Here is a 14,732-nt window from a genome sequence, read left to right on the forward strand (position 1 = left end):
GAATGTAGTTTTCATATTTTAAAACATTTAGCAGTAAAATGAATGCAGTGACAGTCATTTATTAATTTGTGACAAGAGTATGCAGCAAACCATTGACACCTAGTGGCCATTGTTGGTAAAACCACTAAAAGTGTGACACAAACCTAATTTTTTTGTGATAATTTAATGTATAAAATATATACTTTATTGCAATATTTTATTTATTACAATAAATGTGCTATAAAAAATTATTTAATATTTGAAGAGTTTGGTTTCAAAACAGGTTGACTCAGTTTTTTTTTTTTTCAAAAATCTTTTTGCATTTTATTAAAAAAATAGTCCTCCAGATGTACTACACTAAAACTGGTTTAATTTAGTTTCAACATTGTTTCAAATATTGACATTATTATTACTCACTTTCTCTGCAGTGCTGGTCCATATCTGAGCCGTGTTGGACTCGGGTGCCGTCAGGAGACTGTGTAGAAGAGCAATGACCTCAGCTGCCATGCTGTTAGCCACGTGACCACTGATGAAGGGCCGTACTGGATCTGATCTGTGTACATGCGTGAGAAAGATCAATTAGAAACATTTTATTCTGAACAGATGTGAGATCCTGGATGCTCTTATCCTAAACTCAATGCGTGTCTTACCGAGCCAGTTCAGCGTTTCTTTCTCTGCACACTGTAGACTGGGCTGTTTTCTTCTTGTCTCCTGTGGTGGATCCTCCAGTGTTCTCCTGACTGTTGCTCTCCACCGGAGGTCCCACACTCACTATAAGTCCAGACTGAGACCACTTATTAGCTTTACGTAGAGCAGAAGAGGCTTCCTCTGTGATGACCTCACAGCAGCCGCTCTGAAACCATTAACAGCGGGACACCAGAGTCTGACTTAGGATATTTTACATGACAATCACGGTTTAGGACAGTGTATACATGGACGTGTAAAGGATGGCACACAGTAAAATATATTTTCCCCTCTTTCTCATAATATGACCCCTTTAAGTCTCTGTGGTTTATGGTGTTTTGCGTGTTGTGAGTTCAGTACAATGGTTAGGTGAATAAAAACATGAATGAATAATTCTACACAATACTCTGAACAGACAGCTAAGAGCTACAGGTCTGCGCTGACCTTTGTCATGTCTCGATCCATCTTCACCACCTTCTCCATGTTTGCCCCAGTGCCCAGACGGAATGGCCGTCCCTCCGAACTGCTGCGAGGTGTCACGCAAACATTGAGGTTACAATCAGACCTTTTTCAAAAAACTGAATCTGTGCAGAAGCTGTGAATCTGTGTTCTTACCTCAGTAAGGGTTGAAGCACCTCATGGGATGACTGGTCTTCTCTCTTATGGATGAAAATGGAAAGTTTGCCATCCACCGCCTCGCCCTCTTCACCCGCATCTCTGTCCGTCTTGGCGCTGCTTTTGGGGCAGGAACGGGTAAGACTGGTGTCTGGCTCAGAGGCACTGGGGGACAACAGTGTCTGACAGCCTAAATGTGGACACAAAATCAGTATCTTGTTAGCATTGTGATGTGATTTTTTACGAGTCAAGGTCAATAACTCAGTTTAATGCACCCAAAAGAGACCCTTAAGTGATCTTAAAGAACCACTTTTGCTTTTACCAGGCACCACGTAGTCTGCCAGTTTGGCCAGCAGCAGAGAGGCGATGCGGAAAGCTGGATCGCTGGCATCTTGCTGTTCGGCATCCAGGGCGTTTGTGGAGTAGCTCCAGGAGGGAAGTGCAACATTCCCACAATCCTCCACACTCATGAGCGGTAGGGCGGCGCGACACAGCTGCAGGATTATCAGAACCAGCTTGGGCGACGGCCGCTGATCCAGGAGCAGTGAGAGAAGCTTGGACACGCAGGCAGGTTGACTCAGAATAGTCTTGCCGATGTGACTCCTTGGAAGAAGAAGCTATTAAAGCGATGAAGTTAATGAAATATATTTAGATGTTCAATGGGTAAGAGCAGCATTACCTGGACAGATCATTGAGTAAACTAAGGACATCCTGCAGGGCGTCATTCCCCGCCGCCTGGTTCCCACAGCAGTCCGTCGCTCGAGCCAGGTGATTTGTTAGTAAGCTAGACACCTGACGTGCCAGTCCAGAATGTACTGCGTCTGTTGAGCCTCCTATTTAACAGCACCATTTATTGCAGTAAGCATAAACAAACATTTGAAATTGACAAGCTTGTCAAGTATGCAATTTTCCTCACCTTCCACTTTCTCCCACTCAATGCAGCGGTTGGCGAGCACCTGAAATGCGGCCCAAGCCATAGCAGCTACTTTTTGTTTTTTGGTTTGTTTTTCATTGGAGCTGCAGTCTCTTTGACTGCTCAGACTACACAATCTGTCCATCAGCTGAACCAAACCGCTGCGGACGAGACACTGCTCCTCACTCCTGCAGATAAAACCACACTCTCATTTAAACACTCCGCTCATCATCTGAGGTATCATTATCCGTTCTTCTTCAGACAATTGTTAAGTATATCTTTCATTTGTTTTATTGTCAAAAATTACAGCGTTATGTGGTCTGACAAGTAGGGCTCTAATTAACGACTATTTTCAAAATCGTTTAATCGGTCAAATGTTTTTTGATTAATCGAATAATCGGATAAAAACTTAAATATTTACTACATAATTGAATTTTCCCTTATTAAAGCTAAATAAGGCAATAAATTAGGATTTTCACGTGTACACAAGTGTACTTTTAAAAGTGCAAAAGCAACACACTACTAGAAAGTTTTATTAAGATAATCTTTTAATATTTTAAACCTTAAAGAGGCACCTATATTATTGCTAAAAACAGTGTTATTTTGCGTATTCGGTATTATACAATGTGTTTGTGTGGTTTATGGTTCAAAAAACAGATTATTTTCAGCATACCGTACATTTTTGTAGCTCCAGAAATCCCTTACTTCCTGAAACGCACTGATTTTTTCCAAACTCACCAATCTGAAAAGCCCTGATTGGCCAGCTAATCTGTAAGTTGTGATTGGCCTGAATATCTCTGACGTCAGCAGGAAATGTGACGCTCCTTACCAATGTTTGAAAGATTCGCTCATAATGCAATGGAACAGGAGAGAATTTACAGGCTGTGAGTCCGAAGCGAAAGGGATTATTATAATGTCGGTCTTGTAAACATAATCATCCCAGGAAGTAAACTGTTGCCTACAATCTGTGTGTTTGTTGTAGTCCAAGAAAAGAGATTGTTGTTGGGTTTTCATAAAATAGTAATGAACCCCAAACTAAGCATCTGTTTTATAGTCCGTTTTGACTCTGTTTTGTTTTAAAGTCTGTTTTGATTGTAATAAAAAACTGGATTTCTCCCTTACTATAAAACAGATGCTTAGTTTGGGGTTCATTACTATTTTATGAAAACCCAACAACAATTAAACAAATACAAACTCACTTATATTAGAGGACAAAATGAAACCTTTATTAACCAGTGTTTGTTTGCACTTTTGCTTCGGCCATTGTCCTGTCAGGGTTGCCAGATCCGCGTAACAAAACCAGCCCAATGGCCATTCAAAATTAATCCAAAAGCATCCCAATGATTTCACAGCCAAAATACTAACAGCTAACGAACCAAATCCTTTAATTTCTAACCTGCAGAAACAGTTTAAAAGTAGCCCAATTCAAAACTCTAACGAAAGGACACAAACCTGGCAACATTGTTTTGCCTCATGTGGTAAGAAAAAGAAGCGCCTGATAAAGGATCAACTCACGTTGTATATAGAAACACCTGACTTTAATTATAAGAGCACAGCTTGGGTTGTATGAAGCGGACACGTGTCTGTGCTGTCTGACGGTGATGTCACAGATCAACTAATTAATAATAAAATTTGTTGACAGCAAATTTCATAATCTTTTATTATTGAAGGGATAAGATTCATTATAAAACGGGCAGTTCTGATTCTTCATTCTGATTGGTTGAAACACGTTCTAAGCCATGATAAAATACCCCGGTAAACCCACGGTTCAGACCGCATTACATAAGTATCACTGCGCCACTGTTGCTGCGTACTGATTTATGAAAATAAACATCACAGTCTAAAATCATATTTTTTAATTTGTCTACAATTGCACAATTATGGCCATATCCAGATAAATGTCAATAAATATTGTTGAGTCATCTCATCAATAAAGAGAAAACGTTCCCTGAGGAGTTTCTACCTCAAATTCATATTTCCGCTATCCACTGGGTGGCGATCTTACCCAACTTAAACACTGACGCATTCACTCAACACTAAAAACTCAGACAAGGCTCCGAATCTGATCTCTTACAAAAGTTCTTCACAAAAATAGGATTATCTCCGCTTTAAGCTAAAAATCTAAGAGGTGATAAGAGAACAAATGAAGGTAGGATGAAACAGGTTTTTTTTAAAAGCTTTCCTTTGATATATTTTATGTTTAATTAAAGAATTAAATTTTTCTGTAAGGCATTAAACAGCGAAACTAAAATGCTGAAGGGGAAAGAGTTAAGGATGCTTCCAAGCATATTTGATCATCACTTCAACAGTTGCACGATATAAATGTTAATGTATAAATTAGATGAATGGTGATTTATAAAATAAACACCACAGTCTTAAATCATATTTTCATTGTGTCTTTGCTGCGTCTGTGTTGGTTGTAAACTGCGCTCTGTTTCAGTCACACTTGATTCTGAGGAACTACTTTGTTTGGTGGAAGAGTAATGTTTGTACTAATATAATTACAACTTATTTGTGTTTTATTTTACTGAAATGCTGCTATGAATATAAAGTAACCGTTTTATAAAAGCAATAAGCCCCACAAAGCAGTGGGGTTACAGTGCATTTTATAACAGCTAAGGGGGTTATAACAACGCCCCTTAGCTATTATAAAATTCACTGGTAACCCACTGCTTCTTGGGGCTTATTGCTTAAATAAATACTCCACTCATCAGCTAAGGTAGCAATTTTAGTTCTTCATCAGACAATTGTCGTTAAAATATGTCTGAATTTAAATAACAATACTATTTAAATGCATTTTTGTTTAGTATTCTTTAATTTGTTTTATTGTCAAAAAATTACAGCGTTATGTGGTCTGACAAGTAGGGCTCAAACTAACAATAATTTTTCATAATCGATTAATCGGGCGATTGTTTTTCGATTAATCGACTAATTACTGACGGTGGTGCAGGAGCATGTGATGATAATCAAATTAGTTGACAGCGAATTTCTTAATCAATTATTCTTGAAGAGATCCCTTTAATAATACCCTCTGATTTACAGTTTACCATAAACAGAAATGTTTGTTTTAAAACCTTCAACAACTTTAAAGTCTTGCACATCTGCACACTTATTTATTTTCTTAATTGTTACTGATGCAAATGCTGTATGCACATTTTGTAATTTTGTGTAGTCTGTGAAATTCCCATTCAGAGCATTTTATTGGACAATAATTTATGACTTTTACAAAAGAAAAAATAATTATGTATACATTTTCTTCAAATGTATAGGATCAACTTTAAGGAAACATAAGCATATAGCTAACAAACCTGATGTAAAAGCCACTAAACATCTATTTTGATTTCATGGTGTGAGATCTGAAGTAAAGCACTTGCCTCGTATATGGGATGGTGCATAGCAAGCCGATGCTGTTGGCACAGGCGATGGGATAGCGGGCACAGAGAGACACAACTGATGTCATGGTTTCTCCAAAAGCCTCTTGAACTTGCTCCATCATACCCCCGCAGGTCAGTTCCTCGATTCTACACACAAACATTTAAACTTTGTGTATTTATGCATCTTTAGTGTAACTACAGTAATGAGGTTGTGTAATGCTCTGATTTTAATGTACCTGGGCCCGCCCTGCAGCACCATAGTAACAGGGCCAACCAGGTGTGTGACTCCTCCCACACGGACGGCAGCAGTGAGGAGCTCTCTCATGTGAACCAGAGCCTGTTTGCGTGTGCGACCCCTGCGCCAGCGCGTCTGAGCGGCCGACAGGAAGCTGCTGCTGGACACCTGCGATCAGTGATGCTCAAAATTAACACACGTACACAGTACAGAAAGATCAGTCGGTACTTCAGATAAATATGACACGACAGAATTGCATGCAGGGATCTCACGGCCTGATCTGGAGAGGTCCCGATGAAAGCGAAGAGTTGACCCAGCAGAACGCTGTATGTGGTCTTGTCTTTGCCGTCTTCAATGGCCAGACTCTGGAGAAGTGTGAAGGAACTGCTCCTGTGGCTGGAGGGATGAAGTCGCCTCCTTACAAAAAGAAAAAAACAACAGAACCATTTTACAAAGCTGCATGTACAAGTGATAACGTATCTGATGTGCTGTCACATGATTATTTTATATCAGCTTAACAACTGAATTATCCTATCAAAATGTAGACTTTTAAACTATTGTTACTTGATTACACTGCATGTTCACCTCTGAGTCCCGTGTGTGAACTCCACGTCACTGTTGGCGATCATCTCCAGATCTGAGGGTGCAGACATGCTGCGCAGGAACACAGGCTGCTTAGCCACAGGAAGTATTGATTTAGCGTCTGATACAGATTTGGAGGCTGTAAGGGAGAGAGCACACAACATTAATGACAGGTATAGTCTGTGCAGTTGTGCGCGGGTGTAAACGTGCAGGTGAGTCACCTGGAGCACATGTTGGTGTGGAAGACAGACTTTTGCACTGTGGTGCTATGGTCACATGTAACAGCAGCTCCGATCGGTTGTTCAAGCTTTTTATAAGCGCTTTAGTTTTAGCCAGCGGAACGGATGTTTTCTGTTGTGTGGTGTTTGCCTCGTGGAAGAACTTCTCTCTGTACAAATGAAACATCACTTCAGGTTTCCGTTCAACACAGCTTTACACAATTACACTCACCTAAAGGATTATTAGGAACACCATATTAATACTGTGTTTGACCCCCTTTCGCCTTCAGAACTGCCTTAATTCTACATGGCATTGATTCACCAAGGTGCTAAAAGCATTTTTTAGACATGTTGGCCCATATTGATAGGATAGCATCTTGCAGTTGATGGAGATTTGTGGGATGCACATCCAGGGCACGAAGCTCCTGTTCCACCACATCCCAAAAATGCTCCATTGAGTTGAGATCTGGTGACTGTGGGGGCCATTTTAGTACAGTGAACTCATTGTCATGTTCAAGAAACCAATTTGAAATGATTTGAGCTTTGTGACCTGGTGCATTATCCTGCTGGAAGTAGCCATCAGAGGATGGGTACATGGTGGTCATAAAGGGATGGACATGGTCAGAAACAATGCTCAGGTAGGCCGTGGCATTTAAACGATGCCCAATTGGCACTAAGGAGCGTTAAGTGTGCCAAGAAAACATCCCCCACACCATAACACCACCACCACCACCCTGCACAGTGGTAACAAGGCATGATGGATCCATGTTCTCATTCTGTTTATGCCAAATTCTGACTGAATGTCTCAACAGAAATCGAGACTCATCAGACCAGGCAACATTTTTCCAGTCTTCAACTGTCCAATTTTGGTAGGCTCGTGCAAATTGTAGCCACTTTTTCCTATTTGTAGTGGAGATGAGTGGTACCCGGTGGGGTCTTCTGCTGTTGTAGCCCATCCGCCTCAAGGTTGTGCGTGTTGTGGATTCACAAATGCTTTAATGCATACCTAGATTGTAACGAGTGGTTATTTCAGTCAAAGTTGTTCTTCTATCAGCTTGAATCATTCGGCCCATTCTTCTCTGACCTCTAGCATCAACAAGGCATTTTCACCCACAGGACTGCCACATACTGGATGTTTTTCCCTTTTCACACCATTCTTTGTAAACCCTAGAAATTGTTGTGCGTGAAAATCCCAGTAATTGAGCAGATTGTGAAATACTCAGACCGGCCCATCTGGCACTAACAACCATGCCACGCTCAAAATTGCTTAAATCACCTTTCTTTCCCATTCTGACATTCAGTTTGGAGTTCAGGAGATTGCCTTGACCAGGACCACACCCCTAAATGCATTGAAGCAACTGCCATGTGATTGGTTGATTAGATAATTGCATTAATGAGAATTTTAACAGGTGTTCCTAATAATCCTTTAGGTGAGTGTAGTTTACAGATTCACGACAAACCTCAAAGCCGTCACGCCGTTCTCCGGGTCCGTGCAGTCCAGCGGCACCTCCTTCAGAGAACACAGAAGCTCCAGCTCCTTTATTTTATTCTGTAGGAAATAAAACACGCAAAATCAATTATTTACACAAGAATCAATCTACGGGTCTTTTAAAACCAGATCCAGAGCATGACATTACCAACAATCACATCAAAAGCTTTTATTAGATATTGATCAGTTCTTGCCTCATAGAAGTGGTAGTCATGAAAGAAAGGCGCGTTGTTCTCAAGTTTCCCTTGATGAGCTTCATCCACCTCATTCTGCCACTTCTGCTCCAGCTCAGCAACAGTCTGATACACACATAAAATACAGACGTCTGTTATGAACATTAACCCATTACTACACACACACACACACACACACACACACACACACACACACACACACACACACACACACACACACACACACACACACGATTTATACCTGTAACTGTCTCTCCATGGCATTGATCTTCTTGAAGGTCTCGGCCATGATCTTGCATAGCAGGTTGTGCTCCTCTCTGTGCATTTCTCTGTACTGGAAGTTCATCAGCGACTGGAGGGCATCTACCAGACCCAAATGCTTGATGACACACGACACGATGACTTCCTCCATAACATCAGGACGGATCACTTCCCTGACGGCAACAGACACACAACTTTACACCCATACACAAAACCTTTGTTGGTTTATCATTAAAGGCTCTCTAAGCGAATATGTTCGACGTCACTTGTTGTTGATATTTGAACTGTTTTCAAACAAACGGAGCGTAGCTAACCCCTCCCCTCCCTTCCGTGCTTTCGTGAACGCGACCAACCCCCACCCCCAAATCCTTCTTGGCGTTTATTGGCTGTAAAGCGTTGTTTTGTTTCGTGGTGCAGGTTTGGCCACTGTGTGTATATTGAAGTTTGTAGAGCCTGGGCTGTCTACAGAGATCGCGTTTTTTTACAGTTTGATCAGCGGTCAGGTAGCAAGCAGATAGTGAGGAGATGTTTGCTGTATGTAATAAAAAATGTTTTATGGTCTAAAACGCGTCAATTCGCTTAGAGAACCTTTAATGTGTAAAATCTGTCTTGTGCTTACTTGATGCTGGGGCGGAACTGAGGACGGGCCCTGCCGGACAGCTCCCTGAGACGGCCAATAATGCCCGGCGGCAAGTGTATGCGGGGTAGTTCACAGCTGGTCCCTGGCGCGAGGCCGGGCGGAGGTACGAGGATGTCTGACGGATAGGTGAACTCTCTCTCCTCGTCGATGGTTAAGGGGAGTGGAGATGGGGAGGGCGTGAGGGCAGGAGATATGGCACCATTAGCTTCAACCTGCCACTGACACCTGAGGGATCAAAGAGCAAAATCAGATTTTACAAATTTTACTGAGACTAATATGTAGTCCGAAACTATAATGATAGATAACATTTTAAAATCAAGAAAGAAAATATACAAACTTGGTTAAGGTGGCTAAACAAATATTAAAAGAGATGAACCACTAGGTTAACTACTGCCATACTGGCTTATAGTTCTTCAGATCTAGATTGGACCACAAATAACCAGTGAAGAAACCATTTCAGAGAGACAGATTTCACACAGCAGCACTAGAGAAAGTGAATTGAGGATATGACGGAAATGACCTCTGCAGAAGTTTCGAGCACAGTAGATCATGACAGGCCTCCTCCTCTCGTGTGATCTCAGGACCGTTGTAGAGGATACGCAACATTGCACAGGCCAGCACTGATAAACCCAGAGCGAGGTCAGCCAGGAACGGAAGACCGCCAGAAACATCTTCTGAAGACTCCTACAACACATTTACAGTACAGCCATTACAATAGACGACATATTCAGTGGAGAAAAGTCAAATAATATACCAGTAAACTTAAAATTTTTTAAAAATCACACTTTTCACAAGCTGTACATGCATCGGAGTTCATCATGACTGCTTTTACGCATACAATCTTTACTGGTAAATTACACTTAAGAGATCATCAATCAGTCCTGCCAATTTACCAGTAAGAGAAGTAGTAGGATTACCAGTAAATGTGTGAACAGAGAAAAGGATTAAGGGTATGAACATGGACGACGTCGGCTTAAGGCTAATCATAACATTTTAACACAGATGGTGCAATTACCTCCCGCACAGTTTACAGAAGTTTCTCTCTACACGCAAAAGTCAAACCATAGACTTTAAAAAATATGGACGTAATGTCCGTGACGTCACCCATAAGTTTGTGAAGAGCTTTTTTGAAGCCAATAGTTGCCATCATGGCAACGCGTCACCCCGCATCACTTGCAGATAACTGAAAATGGGTAAAGAGGTGGGAGATGGGTGGACCTAAGCCCGCCTAGCTCAACGGTAGTGACAGCAGTGGCAGTTCACCCTGAAGTAGCCACAGCCTTAATTATGCAGAACTTTAAAGGCGGGCTGCATGATTTTTAAGAAACGCTTTGTAAAAGGGAGTCAGGCCGAGTACCAACACACACTTGTAGCCAATCAGCAGTAAGAGGCGTGTCTACTAACTAACATTGTTGCCTGGGTTGCGTATGTGTGGGGCGGGTCTATCAAAAGAAGGTCCAGATTCTATTGGGGCAGGGGTGTGTTTGTTTAGGTGATTTCAAATGTCAACATTGGCTTTCAGAGATCATGCACCCTTAAACAGATAATTTACAAAATATTCACCCCCCCCCCCCCTCACAGTTGTCAGGAAGGGAAAATTTGCTATACAGACCAAAATCACTTTTTGTACCAGCTGTAAACATATTTTCTGCTGTAAAGTTGGCCATTTCAGGGTTTCCCGCAGAAAATGTGTTAGTTAAGGTGGTAGGGTTGTGCAGGTGGGTGGGCCGGGGGCATGGCAATCAAAGGGGTGGGGCGTACGCGTCATGATGAAAATATTTTATTTAAAACGCTCAAATAAAACTCAATTTTGAAGAAACTATGACAGAAAATGAACACATACTAGATTATTAATGAATTAAATTTTTTATCAACAGGCTAGTTATACTCTAGACATTGACGAACCATGTCTTTCTCTCATTTCGGCCATGTGGCGTGTGCCCGCTCGCAGTGTGAAGCACGTCCACGCTATTCTCCGAGATGCACTTCACGGACTTTTGTGCAGCTTATATATTTTTTTTTTTTGGACGACCTTGTTAGGGTGGTAGGGTATCCCAGCTTAGGTGGGCCGCCTGAACTGAAAAGTGCTGCGGGAAACCCTGCATTTTAACATGGGGGTCTATGGGAATTGACTCCTATTTGGAGCCTCTAGTGGCCAGTCGATGAATTGCAGTTTAAGTCACTTCTGTATTGACTTCATCAGAGAGATCGGAAGATACAGTGCTAAAAAACCTCTTCACCAGATTTGTTTAAAATAGATTACTACCGGGTATATATTTGCCAAATTGCCCAAGTCCTTTGCACACTCTCTGTAAAGCCTTGTTTAGACATTAGTGTCTAATGTTTTAGACGCAGGTTGTGACTCTCTCTCTTTGCAACTCTTGCATTGTTTGGTCAAGAGTAACTGTGCACAACTGTCAGCGTTTGCCACACAAGAAGAAACAACAAAAACACAGACTGTGGATATAAAGTCATGACCCACCACTGTTTACAACACAAAACCGACCTCGACCCAAGGCACTTAAAGGTGCAGTGTGTAATTTTTAGAAGGATCTCTTGACAGAAAAGCAAAATTATATACAAAGCTATATTATCAGTGGTGTATAAAGACCTTTCACAATTAACCTTGATGTGTTTATTACCTTAGAATGAGACGTTTTTATCTACATACATCGAGGGCCCATTACACGGAAGTCGCCATTTTGTGCTGCCATGTTTCTAGAGAAGCCCTTAAATGGACACACTTTTTTTTACTAAGTTGTCTTCGAAGACATGTTTGTCCGGTGGCGGCTACCGTAGCTTCTCTATGTGATTAAAAAATGAGGGGTAAGCAGTGGACTGAGCCGTTGGTTGCGATTCACCAGCACTTCACCACTAACATTTACACACTGCACCTTTAAGAGAAAACAACTTCTCTCTGACAGTTTACCGATATTTTGGTACTGATGTGTGAATGATATCTTACAGCACATTTTCGTATTTACTGGTAAAGTCATTTTATGGTAAAATTTATGGTAATTTGATGTGAAACCAACAGTAATACACGGAGGTTTGAAGAGACGTACCTGTGCTCGTACAGTACAGGAGAAACCCCACATAGCTTTATCTGGAGTATTGTGCTCACGGCCGCTTCTCATCTCGAAAGAGAACGTCACAGTATCTCCTTCAACCTGAAGCATCATCACACATCATATATTACAAAATTACACTAGCTTTTACTGATATACACATTAAGGCTGTCAAAAGATTAATCGCATACAAAATAAAAGTTTGTTGTGTGATCTAAAGCAATGTATATTTATTCAGATATTATAATTAAAATAATAGTGCATCACATTACCATTAACCTAAATGTTAATTATTTATTTTTTAATTACGATTATGTTTATTACATACATATTTTTAATTTCTTAAGTCAAGTCTATAATTATTTTTGTAACAAAGTCATTACATTATGAAACACTAACACAAACACAATGCTTAACAGATGGGCATGCATATATCTGTTGACTATAGTGCTGTTCCTCACCTTCACCAGATCTTTAGGCCAACCAGTTCCCAAAACACTGCGGCTTCCATAACCCATAGTGTTTCCTCCGTACTCGCTCACTTTACGACTGTTTGTGTTGGGTCCGGCGTAAATCACCAGCTGAATAAACAGAGTTAATTAATCAGCATAACATCTCATTGCATGATGTCAGCAGAAGTTTCAAGCATTTGACTTTTAATGTAATTTTGAAACCTTGTCATAGTCGTATTGAGAGGAGCAGCGTGGGTCGAAGCGCAGATACAGACAGCGAGCTCCAGGGATGTGCACCGTGTCTTTAAATTTGTAGTTATCTCTCACTGGATGAAGAGTTTCCACCGTTTTCCCAGCAGCCCATGGGGCAGGAATCTTGAGACCGGTAAGAAAGCCTGGCTCCTCCCTTTCATCCAGGATCTGGTAACTGAATTTAAAACACGACCTCATTTGATTTATGTTTTAATGTTTTCCAAGAAAAAAATTGTGAATAGACAAACTGTTTTGTCTGTAAATGATGCATAATATCTCATTTTCACTTTTATAGGACTGTACCTGTCATGTGACGGTGGTAGTTTGGAGCTCTGGTTAACGGGCGAATCATCCACAAACACTGGTGAATGTGTCTTCAACAGTAAAGCCGTCTGTGGGATTAAATTACCGCTTTTACACGAGTAACTATCATCATATATGCAAGTCAACCGTGCTGTTTATTACCAAGTACTTTTATATTTTTATAAATAAATTTAAAAATTAGTGACACCTGACTGGTGTAGAGAACCAGCTGAACTAGCTGAGGCATCAGCGCGTCGGCCAGCGTAAGCGTCTGAAGGTTTGGATGCATCAGTGAGGTCAACAGAACCGGCAGCAGGTGGCCCAACATCGTGGCCTTTGTCACCTGTTCAAGTCCTCTCAGTCTGAACATACAACCAGAAGATGTACTTGACGTAAGTAACATGTGAAGCCATAGCAAACATGTTTGAGTGATACTGATGCACACCTGGCCTCACGATCGGTGACTGTGCTGTTGATCAGAGCGTTTGTGACCTGCTGAAGTGTCTCCAGCACCTCATCGCATCCAACCAGAACTTTTGAAGCCAGAGAGAGGATACTCGTCTGCAGGTCCTGACAAAGCAAACACATTCAACGCACAATGTGATGCTGCTACAGCAGATCAGAGATGATTCTTTCAATTCTGAGTAAGGTTGCAAAATTCTGGGAATTTTTAAGGCTGGAAACTTTCCCATGGGAATTAACGGAAATATATGGGAATAAATCGGAAAACTGAAAAAAAAACACCCTTGCTGCATTTGAGGACTATTTCAAGATGTTTTGATTATAAATATTTTATCTATGGTATTATAGTTTAATTAGCAAATACCAAAATGTGTTTATACATTAGCTAGCTAGCCACTAAATCAGATATTTAAATGTAAGCTAGCACTATTTTATTCAAAATGCAGGAGGCTCGCTATCATGTACCTATAGCTCAAGTTGTGATGCTCTTTTACATTCTGCTAGCCAGATTTCTGTTATCATACACAATTACTGTACAACTCAATAGTTTGTACACCCGCATTTATTTATTTTAAAAAATCCAGGCTTGATGAGCGTTTTTATCAGGACCCTTAAAAAAATTTTTATTACCTTGCATGCATGTTTGCTTATGACCAAACAAAAATTTCCCTAAATTTTCAAATAATTCACATAAATTCCCATATCCAAAGTTTTCAATTTGAAATATTTCCACAATTCTCCAGATTAAGTTCCCATGGAAAGTTTCCGTCCCTTTGCAACCCTAGTTCTGAATGATGTCAAAACAGGTCCATTTATAAATAAAAATGACCAATATAAACATAGAAACGTTATAACTTGCTTTTGTGATACAGATTCTGTTCATCGATCTTTAAAATGTTCAAACGTGGTTTAAAGCAACAGTAAACTCCTAAATTATTTCAGGACTATTAGGCAATGTTTACACGACAACGATGTAGTGAAAAACTACGTTTTTCATTTGAGTATAAGAAA

General features: G+C 40.7%; 1 protein-coding gene across 4 annotated transcripts in view; it reads right to left on the reverse strand.

Moving 5' to 3' along the window:
• LOC135743956 (probable E3 ubiquitin-protein ligase HECTD4) overlaps positions 1-14,732 on the reverse strand; it is a 70,725-nt gene that overhangs the window by 31,435 nt on the left and 24,558 nt on the right. For 2 of the 4 annotated variants that reach the window (XM_065261872.1, XM_065261870.1), the window contains exons 18-40: positions 13,705-13,829; positions 13,468-13,621; positions 13,260-13,348; positions 12,927-13,131; positions 12,714-12,833; positions 12,250-12,354; positions 9,705-9,868; positions 9,164-9,409; positions 8,525-8,717; positions 8,284-8,388; positions 8,061-8,149; positions 6,604-6,770; positions 6,386-6,521; positions 6,073-6,214; positions 5,802-5,968; positions 5,566-5,712; positions 2,195-2,379; positions 1,958-2,111; positions 1,601-1,881; positions 1,279-1,468; positions 1,108-1,189; positions 630-832; positions 397-532 (exon numbers count right to left, since the gene is read on the reverse strand). In XM_065261872.1, the coding sequence (XP_065117944.1) occupies positions 397-532; positions 630-832; positions 1,108-1,189; positions 1,279-1,468; positions 1,601-1,881; positions 1,958-2,111; positions 2,195-2,379; positions 5,566-5,712; positions 5,802-5,968; positions 6,073-6,214; positions 6,386-6,521; positions 6,604-6,770; positions 8,061-8,149; positions 8,284-8,388; positions 8,525-8,717; positions 9,164-9,409; positions 9,705-9,868; positions 12,250-12,354; positions 12,714-12,833; positions 12,927-13,131; positions 13,260-13,348; positions 13,468-13,621; positions 13,705-13,829 (3,585 nt within the window). Of the gene's footprint in view, positions 1-396; positions 533-629; positions 833-1,107; positions 1,190-1,278; positions 1,469-1,600; positions 1,882-1,957; positions 2,112-2,194; positions 2,380-5,565; positions 5,713-5,801; positions 5,969-6,072; positions 6,218-6,385; positions 6,522-6,603; positions 6,771-8,060; positions 8,150-8,283; positions 8,389-8,524; positions 8,718-9,163; positions 9,410-9,704; positions 9,869-12,249; positions 12,355-12,713; positions 12,834-12,926; positions 13,132-13,259; positions 13,349-13,467; positions 13,622-13,704; positions 13,830-14,732 lie in introns of all 4 variants that reach the window. The other 2 variants (XM_065261871.1, XM_065261869.1) reach the window with 1 other exon arrangement.

The sequence above is a fragment of the Paramisgurnus dabryanus genome, chromosome 2, assembly GCF_030506205.2.
Source record: "Paramisgurnus dabryanus chromosome 2, PD_genome_1.1, whole genome shotgun sequence".
NCBI lineage: Eukaryota > Metazoa > Chordata > Actinopteri > Cypriniformes > Cobitidae > Paramisgurnus > Paramisgurnus dabryanus.